This window comes from Seriola lalandi, unplaced genomic scaffold (assembly GCF_002814215.2).
Source record: "Seriola lalandi dorsalis isolate HSWRI2012SDOR001 ecotype SW California unplaced genomic scaffold, Sedor1 jcf7180002055008, whole genome shotgun sequence".
Taxonomy (NCBI): Eukaryota; Metazoa; Chordata; class Actinopteri; order Carangiformes; family Carangidae; genus Seriola; species Seriola lalandi.
The window spans coordinates 3,605,733-3,624,832 of record NW_019525551.1 but is presented as its reverse complement, the minus strand read 5'-3'; the positions used below and the strand labels follow the sequence as shown (position 1 = coordinate 3,624,832).

At 40.9% G+C, this 19,100-nt stretch overlaps 1 protein-coding gene across 6 annotated transcripts in view; it reads right to left on the bottom strand.

The window, feature by feature from the left end:
• Positions 1 to 1,068: 1,068 nt before the first annotated feature.
• Positions 1,069 to 19,100, bottom strand: part of zc3h18 (zinc finger CCCH-type containing 18) — a 49,798-nt gene continuing 31,766 nt past the window's right edge. For 2 of the 6 annotated variants that reach the window (XM_023397384.2, XM_023397383.2), the window contains exons 12-20: positions 15,797 to 15,889; positions 15,353 to 15,631; positions 9,361 to 9,477; positions 8,060 to 8,068; positions 7,713 to 7,918; positions 7,331 to 7,545; positions 6,694 to 6,790; positions 3,977 to 4,073; positions 1,069 to 2,311 (exon numbers count right to left, since the gene is read on the bottom strand). In XM_023397384.2, the coding sequence (XP_023253152.1) occupies positions 2,083 to 2,311; positions 3,977 to 4,073; positions 6,694 to 6,790; positions 7,331 to 7,545; positions 7,713 to 7,918; positions 8,060 to 8,068; positions 9,361 to 9,477; positions 15,353 to 15,631; positions 15,797 to 15,889 (1,342 nt within the window). In that variant the 3' untranslated portion in view covers positions 1,069 to 2,082. The remainder of the gene's footprint in view (positions 2,312 to 3,976; positions 4,074 to 6,693; positions 6,791 to 7,330; positions 7,546 to 7,712; positions 7,919 to 8,059; positions 8,069 to 9,360; positions 9,478 to 15,352; positions 15,632 to 15,796; positions 15,890 to 19,100) is intronic. The other 4 variants (XM_023397386.2, XM_087171502.1, XM_087171503.1 and 1 more) reach the window with 4 other exon arrangements.

The window sequence follows — 19,100 nt, the reverse complement described above, 5'->3', positions numbered from 1 at the left end:
TGCTTAGTAACTCGTTAGCTGACGAGGACTGATTTGAAAATGATCTTGTATGCAAAGACACTGAAATATTCTCTGATGCGTTGATCAATATGTTGTCCTGACATTTTCAGTTTACAGCTCCACAAGTTGCCATCTGCATACTGACTTGGTACATCTGATCTCTGATTAACCAAGTAATTATAATGAGAAAACAAGCTTTGTTAGCTCTCGATAACGGGATATTTATCTCATTATCTGTGATAGCGACCTTTGTTTTCTTGAGATAAAGAGACAAAAAAATATATGTAAGTATGGCCTTTCTCAGCTTCCGTACTCAAGCATGCTGGCCAAGTACAATAGTTTAACATGCTCACAATCTGCGTTCAGTGTGTTAGCATGCTAACTTTTGGGGAATGTCTTTAGTTTTGCAGGTCATGTCATAAACTAAGTGAAATTTGACCTGGAGGCGGGGCCTGATTAAAAATCACAGGTTCATAGTTCTGACCTGATCAGGTACAAAGCTGCTGAGACAGGAGTGCAACAGCCTGAAGACGGACAGATGGAAGTCGAACGGTACAGACATTTCACAACACTGTAGCATGCTAAAGCAATGCTTTGAGAAAAGCATTCAACAAATACCATCAACTGTTCACAAGAGATTCAAGCCCTGAGTGACAGTGGTGTTATGCCTCCAGTGCCGGGGTTGTCAGTATGTCCGCTTCTTCAGATGTGGCACAAACATTCACTTGGACTCACATGAACTGATTAGATTTTGGTGGTCAAAGGTCAAAGGTCACTATGACTGCACAAAACATATTTGTGCAGTCATAGTGACCTTTGACACTTTATATCCAAAGGTCAACTTCACTGTGACATCATAATGTTCTGCAAAATCACTTCTGGCCATTGTTTAACACTGTAACTCAGGAAGGAGAGACTGTGACCATATTTCCTGCAGCTCGGCTGGTTGGTGGAGGAAACAAACATGAGGTGGTGATTCTAAATATATCTTTATGTTCAACACTGTGGCGTCTGAATTGTGTGTAATTGTGACCTGAAAAAAAAAAAAAAAAAAACAGGCGACCGACCTTCTCTTTATCAAAATAGTTTATTTAGAAGGCTGTTGTCACAAAAGCAAGACATATCTTGTCTCTAAATGTCCCCGTTCCACCTCTCATACTCCTCCAACTAAAAATGTGACACAAATAAAACATTGGTTTATCACTTGAGAAGAGCTAAGAAGAAAAACAAAATGCTGCAGATTTTTAAAAAAAAAAAAAGAAAAAAAAGAATAAGCAATATTTCACATCACTATTGTCTATAATCATACGGTTAAAAGAATGTGATGACTGGCTATTATTGTACAAGGTGAGACAGTGAACACTGCCCTAAAACACAGAATGCAGATGAGTCATTGGTTAAAGAGTGGCCCACTGTGAACAAAGCATGGGCTCATGATTGCTTACAGGGGCCAGATACTGATGCTCAAGAACTTGTGGATTTATACAAAGAAATGTTGTGAAGCCCTGTCGGCCGTCAGTACCCTGTAGAGCTGACTCAACAGTCAATCCACTCCACACAGAGGAAACTAAAGCAAAGATGTGAGAGAACAAGACAATAAAAGGGGGGCAGAGTAAGACAGACAGAAGTAGTAGAATCAATGTGTATAAATCTGCTTTTCATCACACCACATGAGGAAGATGCTTCCATTTCACTGGAGGAACAGAGATCAAAGTGCACCTCACTACGCTTCTGTTTCCGTGAAGTCTACACAGAGTACACTCCATTCCTGAGACGTCCCCCCCTCACCAAATACCCCCGTGTTCCCTCCTGTTTCTTGCTGATGAGGTAAACTGCAGCCAGACATTCAAGGACTTTTAAGGGGAGCAAAAGTCAGGCATATGGGAGTGAACGACGCTCTAGAATGAAGCAGAGCCAAACCTCTCTGAAGGCAAACAAGCAGAAGATGGTTTTTGTGGCAGCATGAACCATACAACATTTTTACACATCCACTGACAGCAGGGGGAAAAACGCTCCGTCCCATGACCCTCACTGTTGTCCCAGCTCAGGAGGCAGGTAAACAGGCGAGGAGCGGGCTTCCTTCTATTTGGCGGGGATCTTTGCTCGCTTCCGAGCGATGGCGTCTTCCACAGCCTTCAGCTGTTTCAGCAACTCCTCACGGCGGGACAGTGTGTTGCTGGGTTTGTTGGAGCCTGACCCTGAGCTGGAGCCTGAACCGGCCGCTGAAGCAGAGCCGGGGGTGGCTGGCTTGCCTGATGGCGCCGTTGGGGCTTTCCCAGATGACTTGGGGGCTGGTGACAGAGGACGTTTTCTGAGAAAAACAAATAAGAGTATTCTGGTCAGTTGCTACAAGCTGATAGTGTGACATGAAGAAGAAAAAGAGAAAATCCCCCCCAGTATGAAAGCAGCAACAAAAAGAATGAGCTGCTGTAATCATCAGCTGTGGGGACGAGAGTGTTCGTCTTCTTATTGTATTACCTGTATTCAGTTACATCATTTAAGGCAGTGGTTCTCAAAGTGGGGTCCCCCAGGACCCCCAGGGGTCCTTGACGGGGTTCCTGGGGGTCCCCAGCCAAAATTGGGGAAAATAAAACAATAAATATAAAATAAAACGTAATAAAATGGGGGACCCTGTGGCTCACGTGGTAGAGCGCATACCATATAGGCTCACTCCGAACACTGAAGGCTACACAAAAAAACCCTAAAGAAAAGTGCTTACACTAATTCATTGTGAAAGAGCAACAAAAAATGGGGAAGCTGCAACTCAAGTCACGTTGCATTTGGCTCACAGATGGTCAGTACAGTCTGTAGGTGTGCTTGTGTGTAGGAATACGGTAGTTCAGCGGTGGAAAAATGTAGTGCCAAAAGAAAGTGCTGCTTTCATGTGAAGATAAAGCGCTGAAAATATTCTATATGAAGTGTACATTTAAAAAGATACTGGATTTTGCCGGTGGATGTTTTTAAAAGTCTTTAAAAAATGTTTTTTCTTGTGGCCCCCGTGCACAGCAACGTATCTCAATGCCACTCTGCCAGGTGCTCCTGGTCAGGTTTCCTGACTGGGACTATTCATGAGCACCTCACGCAACCCCACGTCAAATAAACTGAACTATCCCTTTAAGGCCCAATGTGCATCGAGAAAATATTCCCCCCACCATCACACCAACACCAGCCTGGACTGTTGACACAAGGCAGGTTGGTCCATGGATTCAGATTCTGACCTGACCATCTGCTGCCTCAGCACAAATCTACATCCATCAGACCAGGTTTTTGGTGACAGGAAGTGGAACCTGACGTGGTCTTCTGCTGTTGTAGTCCATCCACCTCAAGGTTGGACATGTTCTACTTTCTAAAATTCTTTTCTGCTCACCTCAGTTGTAAAAAGTCGTTATCTGTAAAAACTCAAATCAGCCGTCTGACACCAACAACCATGTCACGGTCAAAGTCACTGAGATCACATCTTTTCCTCATTCTGATGTTTGATGAACATTAACTGAAACTCCTGACCTGGGGGATGACCATTGCTGCCAATATCACAGCACCCAAATAACTAAGGATGAGTCATTTCAATTGTTCATATTTTGTTTATCCTCTGTACTTGATATTTGAACACTTTCTGAGCCCTGTCACAGAGCACCTGTTTCATATTGGGAATTTTGCTCGAGAGCCAGAGAATGACACGTGCAGAGATAGTGTAATACCGACATGCTTCCACCTCTGTGACATCCTCATTTTGGCAAAGCACTTGTGGTCAGAAAAAACTTCATGATCTGAAATCCCTGCTGTGTCTGGCCTGAGTCAACATGATCGCTGCCGGTGATAAGAGCCATACGTCACAAAGGAAAGTTGACTTCAGAATTTCCACACTTCCAGCTGAATACCCATTTTTACGACTGTTGACTTCTGTTGTTGTGTGATACAGTGTTAAACGATGAATATCACGGTCACACACCAATAACAAGCAGACATTTGCACCAACCTGTCTCCGTGGGGGGGCAAGGGTCGCGGCCCTTGGCCTCTGGGCCGATCCATTCGAGGGGAGAGTGGGGGTCGGCCAGGTATCCTTTTATCACGGCCTGAAAACACCAGTGTGAGAGTTAATGAAGCTGTTAGGACTGAAGTGTTGGTTCATTCAACCAGCATTACTGTGGTTCTTCTTTCTTAAAGGCTGTTTAAGTTTTCATAAAATGTCTCAACTTCCACTTAAATAGGGATGTGGGCTTGTGACAGAAATGAAATGACAGAATGGACATTGATATTTAACAACACAGTACTTTCAAATCCGAAACGGAACAAGAAGTAATGAAACCATAGAGACCTCTGTGGCTGCTTGTGAATCGAGCTACACACAGTGGTTCATAACGTGGTACAACTGAACCAAACAGTGAATGTGTGGAACCTGAAATCAAAACAATGAGCTAAAAGAGGCTGAAAAGCTCAGCAGTGCTGAACAGCTGTGTTTCTATACAGCATGATTTCAGCAGTAAGAGGGACATTTTTACATTTCAACTTTGTCTGATTTAAATCAAAGACATTGAAGTGATAGTTCGGGTTATTTGACGTCAGGTTGTGTGAGGTACTTATCCACAGTCAGTGTATTAGCTACAGTAGATTAAACTACCGTATTATTACGCAGATCAGCTGTTTGAGTCAGACAGAGCTTAGTGTAGGTGCGCTTGTGCGTAGGAATATGGTAGTTCAACAGTTGAAAAATGTAGTTCCATAGGGCTGTTTGACAGCAGATAAAGTGTTGGGAATATTCAAAATATAGTGTTCACTTAAACTGATATTAGTTTTTTCTGTGGGCATTTGGCTAAAACAGGTTTTTCTGCTGAGCCCATCCACAGCAGCTCATCACTCAGCTTCTGTGCTGGTGCTCCTGCTGGGAACTAGGCCTGCATGATATGAGGAACATTTGTGATGACGATGTGACTTACAATAAATAAACGAATATTGAGGTGTGCATATACAGTTTTTCTCAGTGAAGCTGAATGAAGAACATAGACAAAGATCACTATCGGTCATCTCTCTGCTGCAGGTAACTGTAACTGGTAGCTGTTACAAAAGTTTGTGGTAAATGAAGCTGCAGTCTCCACACAGAAAGTTCACTATTAGCTTAATGTTAGCGCACTGCGCTCGTGTAAAAAACTTTTCTACATGTATAAAGCTTGTTGAACAGGTGGTATGATGAAGGACGCTGGAATAGCATGTCTCTGTTCATTTGCTGCTTAATGAATATAGCTAAAGATACAGATGTGTCATCAGCATAACTTTAATTACACACATTGTGTTGTTGAATAACCAGAGATCAGGAATGTAACAATTAAATAATAATGAAGTTACTCTTGTGGGAGGACCCACATTATATTATATCAACTTTGTTGCCAGGAAACTAGGGCTGAACAATTAAACAAAATACAATTGAAACAGCAATATAGTCAAGTGCAATATCCAACACCTATCCAATAATTACTTAATAAAAGGTAAACTGTGTCATGACATCAATAATAAATGTAGCATTAAAGAGATGCCCCCAGCCTTCGAATCATATTCTCCATACGTAACGGAACAAGCTGGATTGGTGGAGACTTTTTTTTCAGTGAAAATTTTATGCAAAAATTACCATGCCTACTAAAATTGTGACTTATTGCAATTTCAATATCTGTGAAAATAATGTCAATATGATTTTTTTTTTATTATCATATTAGCCCTACTGAAAAACACATGTTGACCGTTGAGGTGGGGGAAAACTGAACCAGATAACGGACTGTACAAACATTTCCAACAGTTATAAAATGGTCACAGCGTTGGCTTTAACAGGTCATTCTAAAATCATTTACCCTGATAAGAGCTGTTACATGTGTGTAAGGATGGAAACACAATTGACTTTTTTCTAATGTGGGCTGATGACCAACACTTCCTCTTCATAGCAGGATTAACACTTCACCTTCACCACAGGTTGTCATGGTGGAGAAAGCAGGAGGATAGTGGGTTTAAGATGATCCCTATTGTCTGTTTCAGGCAGCTGATAAAAATGTTTATAACAGGATGAAACTGAAGGCTCTCTTTTCTTGTGACACATACAGATGCATCATCATGGACCTCATCTTTGTTAATAATTCAGGAAACATTATCTGAATATTTTTGCTGGAGATGCAACTAATTACTTTCATTATCAATTAATCTAAAAAAGATTTATTCAGATTTGTTCAGTCAATAAAAAGTTAAATAAATAAATGACAATAAAACTAATATGGTATTTAATTTATAGTGAAATAAACAGAAAAACAAGCTGTCACAATTAAGGAGCTGAAACCAGCTGATGTTTGACATATTGAACTGATAAAATAAAATGACACAGCAATGATTACACCTTGCAGAGTGATTTTCTGTTGACTGACTGATTAATCAAACAACGTTTTCAGCGTGAACAACCAATAAAACCAATAAATACCAATAAACCTTTTCCAGTTATACGTCTGTGGAATATGTCCAAAATGTCACATCAGAATTAATTCAGATTAAAGGTGTCCCACGGATACTGTAACTATGCAAACTGCATTAAATCCATCACGTCAGAGATGGACAAGACGCAGTAACATTCCCATATACTGGTCTAGCTCTGGTGTCTGTGTCTGTGTGTGTGTGTGTGTGTGAGAAAAAGTGTGTGTGCTGTTAGTCAGCACAGTTTCTCACCTCTGTCTGGAGACATGGCCATCCTCTTGCTGGCGGGAGAACCTGGCCTGTCTTTGTCTGAAGGCAGGTATCTCTTCCTGTTGCCTTTATCTCCCTGCTGCCGGAGATAAACACAATATATAGAATTAAATAAAAAATAAATAAATAAAAAAATCATCCACACAATTCGAATTTCTGCTTCAAGTAATCAGGATGTAGATTTACACACTGCTTTTTGGAGGAGCTGTGCACATTGTTTCATGCAAGTATGGAATTACATTGGCTGAGTGGAGGGAAACTTTAAGAGAATAGAATTTAAAAGAATAGTTTGGCATTTTGGCAAATATGAACATTAGCATTATTTTTAATAGAGCGAAGAGAACATTGATCACGTTCATGATTTTACTCTAAACATGAAGTCAGAAGTGTGAGTCAAATACTTAGTAAAACAAGCATACAGAGTAGAAACAGGGGAAACAGCCAGTCTGGCTCTGACAAAGGCAACAAAAGCCACTTACCAGCACATCTAAAACTCACTAATTAACATGTTATATGTGGTTTGCTCAATTCTTCTACTTCTACTGGTAGGTGAGAAAATACAGTTTTTGTGATTTGGGTGAACAGATCCTTAAAAAATGAGATGAAGAGCAATAGTAACCTTGTTGAGGAGGGTGAGTTTGATGTCTTTGTGGGATCCTGAACCTCCGTAGCTTCCAGGGGGGCCCATGGCACCAGGTGGGGGATGTACAGGGTGGCCACCCCTGCTACCAGGTCCCGATCTGGGCACAGGGTTGCCTCCTCTAGGTGGGGCACCAGATGGGTCGATCTTCCTGCGATCCTCCCTGAAGGGTTCATCTTTCTTTGATGGTCTCTCTGTAATGAGGACAGGGAAACATGGGAACCGATTAACTGAGACTTGGCCATTATTTGAATTCCAGCTTCTACATGAGAGTTTATGGTTTGTATGTGATGCTGTTGTGTATCAGTCTGTGTCACGTGTCCTGTGTGCCTGCTGCACAGGGACTGTGTCCCATACTAACCCCTGTTCTTGTCTCTTCCATGTGGAGGCCTTTCCCGCACAGCTCCTCGCTCCTTGCGGGGGTGATTTGGTGTCGGCGAGCGGGAGCTAGCTGAGGACACCGGGCTGGCCAGGTCAGCGTACATGTCATCCGAGTCTGCGCTACGCACAGAGCTGCTGCTGGACGACGCTGATGACACCGACGACACGCTGCTCACACTCAGCGATCTGTGGCAGAAGATGACAGCTCGACTGTGAGGTGCTGATTCTCAGTCACATAGGGAAGATAACAGCAGTGCTTCTGACTGAGTGCTGTGTATACACAACACACACCCACACACACACACACAGAATAATAAGTATCATCACCTGGATTTCCTGGATGGTTTCCAAACAGACATCACATGAAGAAGAGAAAGAGAAGAACAGAAAATGAAACCACGTTAGGCTGCAGCCAACTATAAATGGAAATATATAAATGTTTTCCTTGACAACTGCTCATCTGACTGACTTCAAACTTGGCGGCATATTGCTAAGGACCAAGGAAATGCAATGTGGACTGTGAAAGTTTTTGGATGAGTGGTTGTTGAGAAAGTTCAAACATCGCTTTTCTACATTCTACAGGTAGAACTTCACTAAAATTTACAGCACGCACATGCCATTGGGTGTTACGCCACTTTCATAGTGTAACACTGCATTTAATATGCATTTTACTTCCAAAAAAAGTCATTTGAGTGCATCTATTCAAATGCAGTGTTTACAGATCTGAGGGTAGTGGCAATGAATCCAACACCACAGCTTATAAACTGTGTGCAGAGTTTTTTTTTTCCTGCTGGCTCTGTGCACAGCGACACATCGTTCTGCTAGTGGCTCCTGGCCGCCTCTCCTAACTGGCAGCGCGCTGATCTGAATCTACTGCAGGTAACACACTGACTATGCAGCTAGCCCTGGTTGGTCCCAGCTCAGGCTGTCCTGCCTGCTGATAGGTCTCTTGTCCCAAAGACGAACTGTAACTCCACTGTCTTGGACTGCAGTTGGTGATAGTTGTTCTTGGTCTGCTCAGGTGGAAAACTGCTACATGTAGCTCTATGCCAAGCTCACCAAGGATGCAGAGCAGAATAAAGCCTTTTTTTCTCCAGCTACAGTTAGCGGGCTAGCTGTTTAACAGTTAACAATGGGCTGGTTAGCAGTGACTGAACTTGTAAAATTAATTATCTAAATATAGAAAACCTTTAATGACGCGATCTGTAAAATTCATCTGAAAAGTAGGCCATACGCAAAGTAAGATCGTCCATGATATAAATCATCAGATCATCCGCCAGTAAGTGAAATTGCAGACAACCCTACAGATTGTCATCATCATCTGCAAGTATGTGTTCATTTAAAGTTACATTATGTGCCAACATGCTCTATATCTCCAGTTATTGTTAACGTGCCATAGTAATGTCAATCAAAAAAACACTCAATTTTCAAGACATACGCCTATTATATTAAATACGCATGTTCACAACTGTATGCAATAAACAATGATAAATCACACTTCTTATTTTTCCATTTAATTATTTCTTTGCATAAATAAATGGAGTGTGTTGTCTCTGACATCTCTTTCAAAAAGTTTTTTGGCAAACTGCAGTTGTGATGACAATGAAAATCTTCACATGGGCAAGTACCTGGATTTTCTGGATCCAGAGCGCGAGCGTGAGAGGGAGTTGGACGAGGATCTGGATCTGGAGCTAGAACCAGTATAACTGCTACCAGTTCCACTGACACTCCCACTCACAGTTCGCCTGGAAGAAAGAGGGAAAGAACTGAGAACAAAGTTGAGAACCAAGCAGGTTGTGTGAACTAACCAGCTCCTTGTTCAGCAATTATATAAGCTTATTAAAAAACAATACAAACTCAAAACCAAAGAAATGCAAGGTATCAAATGATTCTTAGTGGGCATTTTTAAGTGGCTAAAACATGTTTTTTCTGCTGACCAGAGATGCTCATAGTACAAGTACAAGTCAAGTCTCTTATGGCTGTATTAAGCATTCTGTTCCCTGCTGCTGCCATAAGGTAACAAACAGAGGAGAATCACGTAGCAAACAGAGGAGAACAACATATCAGAAAGAACAACCAGCACATTAAGCTGTGGATCTTTTCCCTCTGTATAAATTAATAGCTTTAGAGATTAGAGTTCAGACTGGACAGTGCAGCAGTAAATACAACACCAGACCTCTCTTCATTATAGTAGTTTTTCTCCTTCACTGGATTTTTCTGTAGTAAAATTCTGTCATTGTGAGCTGATCAAATACTTTCAAGACTTTAATTACTTAGAATTTCTGAGGAAGCAAGAGCAGAAAATAAAGCTATTTAACAGTATACCTCTAAATAAACTCTAGTCTGCTCCACTGGTCTGATCACCACACACACCACCTGTGAGGCCTATGAGCCCTATGAGGAAATGACGTCCCACACATCAGACATTTCATCATGTTAATGCGCCAAAAAATAAAACATTAAGACTGTTCAAGAGTCCCAAATCTAGAGTTCAAGTCAAGTCTCAAGTCGCTGTGCGACTTTATTGCGACTTGAGTCTGAGTCGCAAACTTCAGTCCCCATCTCATCTGCTGACCGCGTCCACAGCAGCTCATCACTTAGCTTCTGTGTCAGTATTTGTGTCTTTTTCTCCAAACTGAGAGCACACCGATCCAAATCTACAGCAGGTAATACACTGACTATAAATAAGTACCTCACACAACCCCATGTGAAATAACCATAGTTCATGGAGACTCTGTCTTACTTTGATTTGTGGAAATAATTATGCTGTAATTTATGGAACTACAATTCCCATGTTTCCAGGATGCAAACAGGAAGTATAATGGAGTCAGTTAGCTAAAATTGTCACCATTTAAAGTATGCATTTTAGGGACATCTGTAAATTGCAGCCACAGACACTGAGTTAGAAAATGCACGAGTCTCTGCCTGCATTTTGGTCACATGCAAGTAAATTCTCAACCTGTAGGAAACACTGAAAGAAGAGCGCCCTGTCAGTGTTGGAGAGGGAGAATGAAGGCTTCAGTAATATAGTGAATACACCACAGGATCCTGTAAGCACTTTTATTTATTTTTTTAATGATGTAGTATTAATAAGAATTGTAATAATAATTCCTTTGCTCAGACAGCACAAAAAGTAGTTTTGATGTGGCATGATGCTATGATGTTGGATGTTACATGTATCATGATACATATTGTATCACCAGATCCTTACCAATACACAGCCCTACTCCAATTGCTCAAGAGGAAACCTGAGGCTGGCTCTAAACAGTGGTCAACTGTGGGTTTACATGCAGGCCAGAGCCACGTGGGCTGCCTCCATAAACCTCCTTATCAGGGAATGCTGGCCAAATGGCATTTCACCATAACCCACATGGTAGGCTGAAACTGCGGCCAAATAAAACTTAATGGTGGGAAATGTCTGTGATTGGTCATGACAGAAAGTGCTCCCCAACATGACATACCAAGGTTTGAGAGAGACAAAACAACAAACTTAATGGTCTTTTCATATCAACACCATGTTACAACGACAGGCCTTCCTATCAGGTCAGTGAGTAAGTTTACAGGCGCTCCAGTATCCCTTTATAAAACATATCCTGGTTTTGATCATATCGTATTTGGGATATGACTTCTCCAGGGAACTTAGAGACACCTGGTTGTTCATATCTGTTTACACGATTCTGACAGGATCCACATTTCAAATCTGATGAGTTTTATAATATATGAGTAGAGCATGTACATAGTTTATTTTCTGGTTGCTTTTACTCCTGCATCATATCTTTATTACAGAAGAGAGAAACCAACAGCAAATTTCATCCTCTACATTTCCAGTGTCAGACTTTGTATTTTAATCTGTCACAGTACTGGGACATTAATACAGACACTCACAATTTGGCTTATTTTAACGTCAGATGAGGCTACGTTGGAGAAGAACTTTTTTTTTTTTTTTTTTTTTTAAGCTGATATTTTGAGTTGTCCTTATAAGAAAAAGCACAGGTGTAAGTAACGTCAACAATGGCTCAGTTCTATTCAAGTGTCCAAGTCACACGTACCACTGTTTAAGATATTGAGACTGAAGGAACTAAATCGAATCATTTATTTATGCTTGTGGTTTTCTAATTGTGACACATGAAAAATGCCTGTACCATCTTCAGTGTGTGTGCTTTTGGTTTGGCTCATTAGACTGATCTGATCTCAGTACTGTGTGAATGTACAAAGTGTACTTGCCTGGCATTTTAATTTTATTGCGCCACACGGGACACCTGTCCTTACATCTTTACCATTCTTTAACCACGCTACTGACTAGCTAACCAGCACGCAGCCACACACCCAACTGAAGTATGGGAGTGCTGGGCCATGGTCATCCCACATCTTAATGGAACAACATACAAAGACACTGCAGCCATCTCCTCAAACATATTCAAAATGTTACTCCATCCTGCTGCCCCCAGGTAGTATCTAGTATCTAATCTATAGTCTGAGAAGTAGTTTACCAACAGAATAAACAGGTGTTGGAACTGGTTTTCCTGGATATTTTCCATGCTGCCCACACTTACACTTACACACACAGATGAAAGTAGTCTCACAAACTCTCACTGTTATTCCCTGCCCTTTAACTGCTCTTCCTCTCTGGCTGATGTTGCTCTCTGTCACACACGCGCACAAACAATGTGCACAAAACTCACCGAATTAGTGGAGTGTTTCCTCAAGCCATCCACCCACTACCTCGCCCACACACACAATACCTTTGGTCTTTCCTCCTAAGCACAGCTGGGTGATACAACTGCAGTATCACTCATGCCACACACAAACTCACAAATATGTAAATGTGTTTGGAAACACATTTGCTCTGCCTGATGCAATTTTATTACTTCATCCACTGTTGGCATATTTTCTTGCAAATACAAACTGGGTAAACAAACCAGAGGCAGGCCACATTCTCCCACTCACATGTACACACCCGAAACCCAAAAGACCAGCAAATAATCTTATTTTGTGTATATAAAAAATCTTTTTTTTTTAGGGCTAATTTAGATAGAAACAAAAAAACATGTATACACAGTACACAATGGTCGGGATGGGTACCGAAACCCGGTATTAAACGGGCTCTGCGGCTACATTTTCAAAGGCCGTAGCATCGATAAGCTTTGACGTTATCGGTTCTACTCTCAGTGCTGGAGAAATTAGGAAAATAGATTTCCTCTCGATCTCTCTCCGAAAATGGAGAGAAATAAACTTTCAAATGTGTGGTCTTTTTTACGCAAGGGTGGAAATTTCCAGTGAAACTCAGGGTTTATTGATGAGTGGGATGTCAAACTACTGCACAGTAGAAATACTGTCAAAGGAAAAGTCCTGTAGTAAATCACTGTGTATTACATTTCCATTATTACAAAATCAGTCTATAATAGTGATTGATTCAGTGCTGTTGAAGTTTGCTACTCAAGAATGCTAATTCTGTTCCTAAAATTTTTTTTTCTTACAAAATAACAAAAAGCACTGATAAGAGTGCTGTTTAAGTACCGGATCGATAAGCAGCATCGATAAAAGTAGCAGTACCATTAAAATCTTAACGGCACCCATCCCCACACTGGTCTATAAAAAGAAAATGATGCAAAATATGCTTCTAACAAAACAAACAACACAACCAGATCAACTGGTTAAATAGCTTGTATCCAATTATGTCAATATTTCTTTTAAATGTAAAATATGAAGACTGATTCATAAACACTGGTCCTACTGCTTCCCTTCTTTTCTCCAGAGTTGTACTTTTTACACTTGGCATGAGACTGACATTGCGTGAGGGCCGGGTTCACGCTGGACAGGTCACCAGTCTATCAAAGGGCTGACATATAAAGACAAACAACCATTCATGTGCACATTTGAACCTATGACCAAGAAACCGAGTGCAAATTCAACCAAGAAGCAGTGTCAACGTTCATCATATTAACGCCTCTCCAGGTGACCTATGGAAGTAGCCTCTAACAGAGCCTTGTGCCTGTATGATGGGCAGTTGAGGTGATTGAAATGATTCGAAAACAACATGCAGCCACATCAGCTTTTCCAAATGGTTCTCATAAACACCTAATCCACATCCTGAGTGAAAGTTGAAGAAACCAGACAGTCAATTGTAGTTTTAAACTGTTCTGTTTAGTCAGAACATGACAAACACTTGCCAAACAGCAGAACATTACAAACTCTGAGGTACAAACATTCAGAATTTGATCTTTGAAAATCAAAATCCTTTTCAGTCCTTTTTACTCAACAAAGTGAATAGAAAATTAAGTTCTGCGGTGTGATACAACACACATGTAACATGATCAGCTGCAAAATAAATAAAAAAATAAAAAGAAGATTTGCACAGGGTACAGGCCTGGCGCTCGTCGAGGGTGCGCTAACACTCGTTTGGCCCTGTAATTTCTTACTTTCTGTGTGTTCTAACGGCTGATATTGTTTCAAATGATGGAACAGGTTTGTGGTGTTGCCTGTCTTTGATGGAGCGTGTCTCCGGCACAGTGTGCAGTGCACATTGCTCTGTTTTTTGTTGGACTGTAAACAGCCAAATTATCTCTAAACTACTGAAGTTGAGTGGCCTCTCTTGTCGACGTTATCTTCGTCCTCCGAGCTGCGTTCTGCTCTTTCTGCCTTATTTGCTTACTCCGCTCCAACTTCAAGCCCGTCATATTCTGCGTGCGTCTGAAAATAATATCACGTGCTGGCCTGTATTTACACCTCTCACCATGCATCCTAACTTGTGCAATGCAGACCTCTATTCCTGCGACATGATTGGCTGTTCATGATTAATTTGTGGGTGTGCTATAAGCATTAATAATATTCAACATTTATCGAACATTTTTTATGTTTCTATCGTGTTAAATTATTTCATTTAATAATATAATTATTACTATCGTTTTATTGCCCAGCCCTAGTTGAGACACTTATACAGTTAATATCCATATGGTGGTGATGGAGTTTGTCTTTCAATGTATGTGTGTGTACACAATCATACATATACACAACCTAACAGTTTACACTTGAGGTTTTATCGCAGTTTACAAAGTCCCCTTTACTCTGTTTTTTGGTTTCTAAAAATGACCCAAAACGTAAACTGTGTTTATTTAATTTTGTGAAAACCGTAATAGTCCTCAAAATATCAATTTAACCCAAAGGAGTCTCAAGACTTGTGTCCCGTTTATTGTTCCACCATTTTTGATGCGGCAGTAGAGCTCCAAAGAGGTGTGGGTTTGGTCGTCTCCCCATTCATTCTCTATGGGAATTTCTTTTGCCTTTTATCTCCATTAACGTCACCATTGTTACTCAAATCACTAAGAAAAGTCATAGCACACCATTCCCGATCAAGCTGCATGTATTGATATATACGTATATATTGTCTGAGTTTTCTCAAAGCGGCATGACTGGTTACGTGCCAAAATTTCGTTATGGAAGATGAAGTCGAATAACTAAAAAGGGCACTGCAAAAATCTAATCTGGAATAAAATTTTCAGTGAAGTCTGACCTAGTAGCGGATAATACAAAATGTATGTATCAATGCATTATGAGTTTTTTTTAACAGCACTAGTCCTATTGCCACAAAATGAACCAGGAGCTTGAAGGTGAGACACCTACCTCCGAGGAGGATGCTGCTGTCGTTCTTTCCGCCTTCCCTCCCTCGGGTTGGGAGGCTTTCCAGGTTCTCGTGGTGGCAGGGGTCTTCCCGCTCCACTACCACTAGCCCCGCCACCCGCGCCTCCAGCCTCCCGTGGATTGGTGGGAGGCTTCCCTCCCTCTAGCATGGGTTTGGAAGGCCTGCCCTGCGGTCCACCAGGTGGAGGAGGACTGGGAGCTTTCTTCATGGGAGGCTTGTCCCTGCGTGGGGGAGGCATGGCACCCGGCTTCAGCGGTACTCTTAGAGAGGGAAAAGACACTCATTGTTTTTCAAGCGTGTAGACAGTGACAGAAAGAATGCTCTAGCTAATGATCAATAAATAATAATCAGTAAACAGGCATGATGCAATATTATGCTGGATAATTGATTGATGATTTAAACTGGTGCAAGTGATTAAGATTTACCCTTTAGCTAACATAGGAGAAAGTTCTGGTTTGTTCTTTGCATTCCTCAGTGCCGTTGGGCTCGAAGAGGGAGATGTGGAGAATGACCGAGACCTAGAAATCAACAGTAAAGTTGTCATGAAAGTGTCATCATGCAGTTTAATTTTAAGATTAGATCACATCACACAAGTATTCTATGATTTTATAATGTTGCTTTGTATCATTCAGAAAAGTTCAAGAATTGTGCTTCGATGTGTTTCAAGTATAAGCAAAGTAAATGCTGCCTGAAAAAACTGTCCAGTTGAACGTTTTTGCAGGTAGATTTTGTTTTCTTCAAAGTGTATTTCCAAGACTCTATAATTACAGATCTCAGAAATGATGTTATCATCATTGAAGTTCATATTAAATCTAAATAAGTGCATAACTGTTTTGTTAGCAAAGAGCTGCTTATTTCCACATCCAATATTCACTTTCTTTTAGCCCAGTTTTTGCCTTCTACCATCTCATTAGAGAAATATCTGGCTCTTTAGCTGCTGAATGCCCCACTATGTTCACCTTGTATAGTTGTTTTAATACATTGGAACTCTGAACTTATGTAGACATTACCCGGAGGAGCTGTATGTGAGAATGCAAATGTCTGAATCAGTGGGACCGGATGTTAAATGGACTTTACCCTGCCAGCTCCCAGTACAAAGTGCGTCTAATGTCTGACTGAGCTGACGTGTGAACGAGCAAGTGGGCGCTTTGATGACATTTCTATCCTGCCTCTAGCATGCACTTACCCGGCACCACCCTTTGCCTGAACTACTCGCTTTCAGTAACAACAATTTTTTCTTTGTCTTTTCATTTTCCATAAATAGAACTGTCATATCAGCTTCTCAAAATTCAGCAGGTTGAAACCAGTGTTTGGCTTTGTTGTCAAATTCCCAGGTAACATTTACACAGTGACAGTGGCAGATTTGTTTTTATGTCAGTTAATGTGAACGTTATTTAGGTGTCCTTCCGTTTACATATAACATATTGTAGCTGAACAATCAATGTCAAAATAATCAGACATAGTATTATAAGGCTTTATTATTAGCAGCATTACACTAACAAATAAAGGCCAGCTGCTGATAAAGGCGGGTCAAAAACACTGAGGAGTACAGTGTTTCCTCTAGGATTTTTTTCAGCAGTGGGGGGGGGGGGTTGACAGGGGTGTAAACCTGACACCCAGGCTCATCTCTCTCTCCTGCACCTTCACCCAGCTCTCCCGCTGCTCTGCTCTCCTCCACTTTGTTTAACAACTCCTCCCTGTCTAATGTTTCTTGTCTAATAAGATTACATTAAAAGTGTGAGTAACGTAACGCTAACAGCGTTATATAGTTTACACTCACATCACATCTGATTACAAGTGTGAACATTAAAATACTATTTTGTACCTAACATCATCATTTACGAGTCGGTAAAAGGCTTATGATAGGCTACCTGACTAGCGTCTTCTTCATCTGTTGTCTTTCTCTTCTTAGAGAAGTATCTGAACAAGCTCATCTGAAAATGCAGTCAGCAGTTAATACATAATGACGTGTAGATATTAGCTTAATGCTATCAATTAGTTTACCCAAGTTAGCGTCACTGAGTTGGCTTTTCTCTGGTAATTCGCTGCCTTATTCCTCACGACTACACTTCTCTGACTCTCACTGGTGCCTGACGTGATGTCACTTTCAAGGCCGCGCTCTCGCGAGTAATTAACTCCAACAGGATCCTCCAACCACCCCACTCCCTCCCTCCCTCCCCTCTCCTCCCTTCTCCTCCCCTCCCCCCGCTGTGGCGCTCATCATCACACAGGCTGTGCTGTGAAGGTGGAGAGATGTGGCGGTGGTGCATTTGCGACAATTAAAAAATGGCGTGGCGGCTATGATTTAGCTAAATGAATGTAGAGGAAACACTGGAGTAGTAATTACTTGCTCTACAAGAACATGGTAAATTCAGTACAATGTCCATTTCCACAGATTCCATCAGTGCAACACAGTCAAGTCATACCACTGTTGCTCTGTGTTTCTATGCCACACAAACACAGCTTATATTCACTGACTGTGTCCAATCATTTCAACTTGTATGTAGTTTTTCATGTTCTGTTAAGTTACTGATAATGAAACTTCTGCAGCAAGTGTGGGGTTTTATTGAGAGTAACTTTATGAAATAGTTTTGAAAATTTGAAAATACTCTTGTTTGTACGGTGGCCCAGACGGGTCAACACAATGCAAAAGCCACAATACGAATGCAAAAGCCTGTCCTGTCAAATAAAAGCGTAAAATACCCAAATCCCAAATTGTTCCAGGTCGGGCATTTTATGCTTTTATTTGACAGGACAGTTTAGAGAGACAGAAAATACAGGGACAGAGAGAAGAGGAAAGACATGCAGCATGAAGTCTGGCCGGCTGGGAGTCAAACCACAGAGTCACTGCTCAGAAAATACTATGCACCCTAACCACTTGGCTACCACGACACTCTCAGTTGATTGTATTATTTTGACCTGGAAAGTTTCTGAAGCAGTTTGACAACTAAACGAAACATTGTTGCTAGGTAACTGATTAATGTCGCTAAGCTTTCACAAATGAGAAATGTTTTTCAACCTATTTATATTTTCATATTTATGTACTTTTGTCATACTGTTTTAATTTTCATATTTATTGTTATAGTATTAGTACAGACGGACCGCTGCTCTGCTCCATTGTGTCTTAACTTCCGTTGTGGCTTAATTTGCATTTGTGTTGTTGCTTTTGTATTTGTGTTGTGACTTCTGCATTGTGTTGCCCCGTCTGGGCCGCTGTATATTTGTGTTATTGGATTATTATTATTAATTAGATGAGGAGGTTGGGAAGCAGGGAAGCTTCATACTAAAATATGATAAAATATACTTGTATCATGCCTGTCTTTCATATGTGCCTGTTTCAAACAAAGAGATGGTTCTCTCTGCAGTTGTGGTGGATAAAGGACAATTGTAGAATTAATGTGATAGTTTCTTGCAGACTTAATGCTAAGAAAAAGTTCCAGTATTTAGCCTCCATTAAACTGTATGGATAAAACAGACAAGATATAGCGTCTCCTAACGCTGGTTCATACTTAACAGACAAATATGAGAATCGACTCAATCTTCTCAGTGAACTTTTTGTCAAGAAACCGAAGCAGCAAATATTCCAAACTGTCAAACTAGTTGGTGCTTACTCGCATAATGCCATTAAAGATTAAATGCAATTATTTCCAAAAACTGTAGCGCACTACTCCCTATATCACTGAGGAGGTTGTTAAGAGGACGTATAATAACCTTTCCTGTTAAAACAGA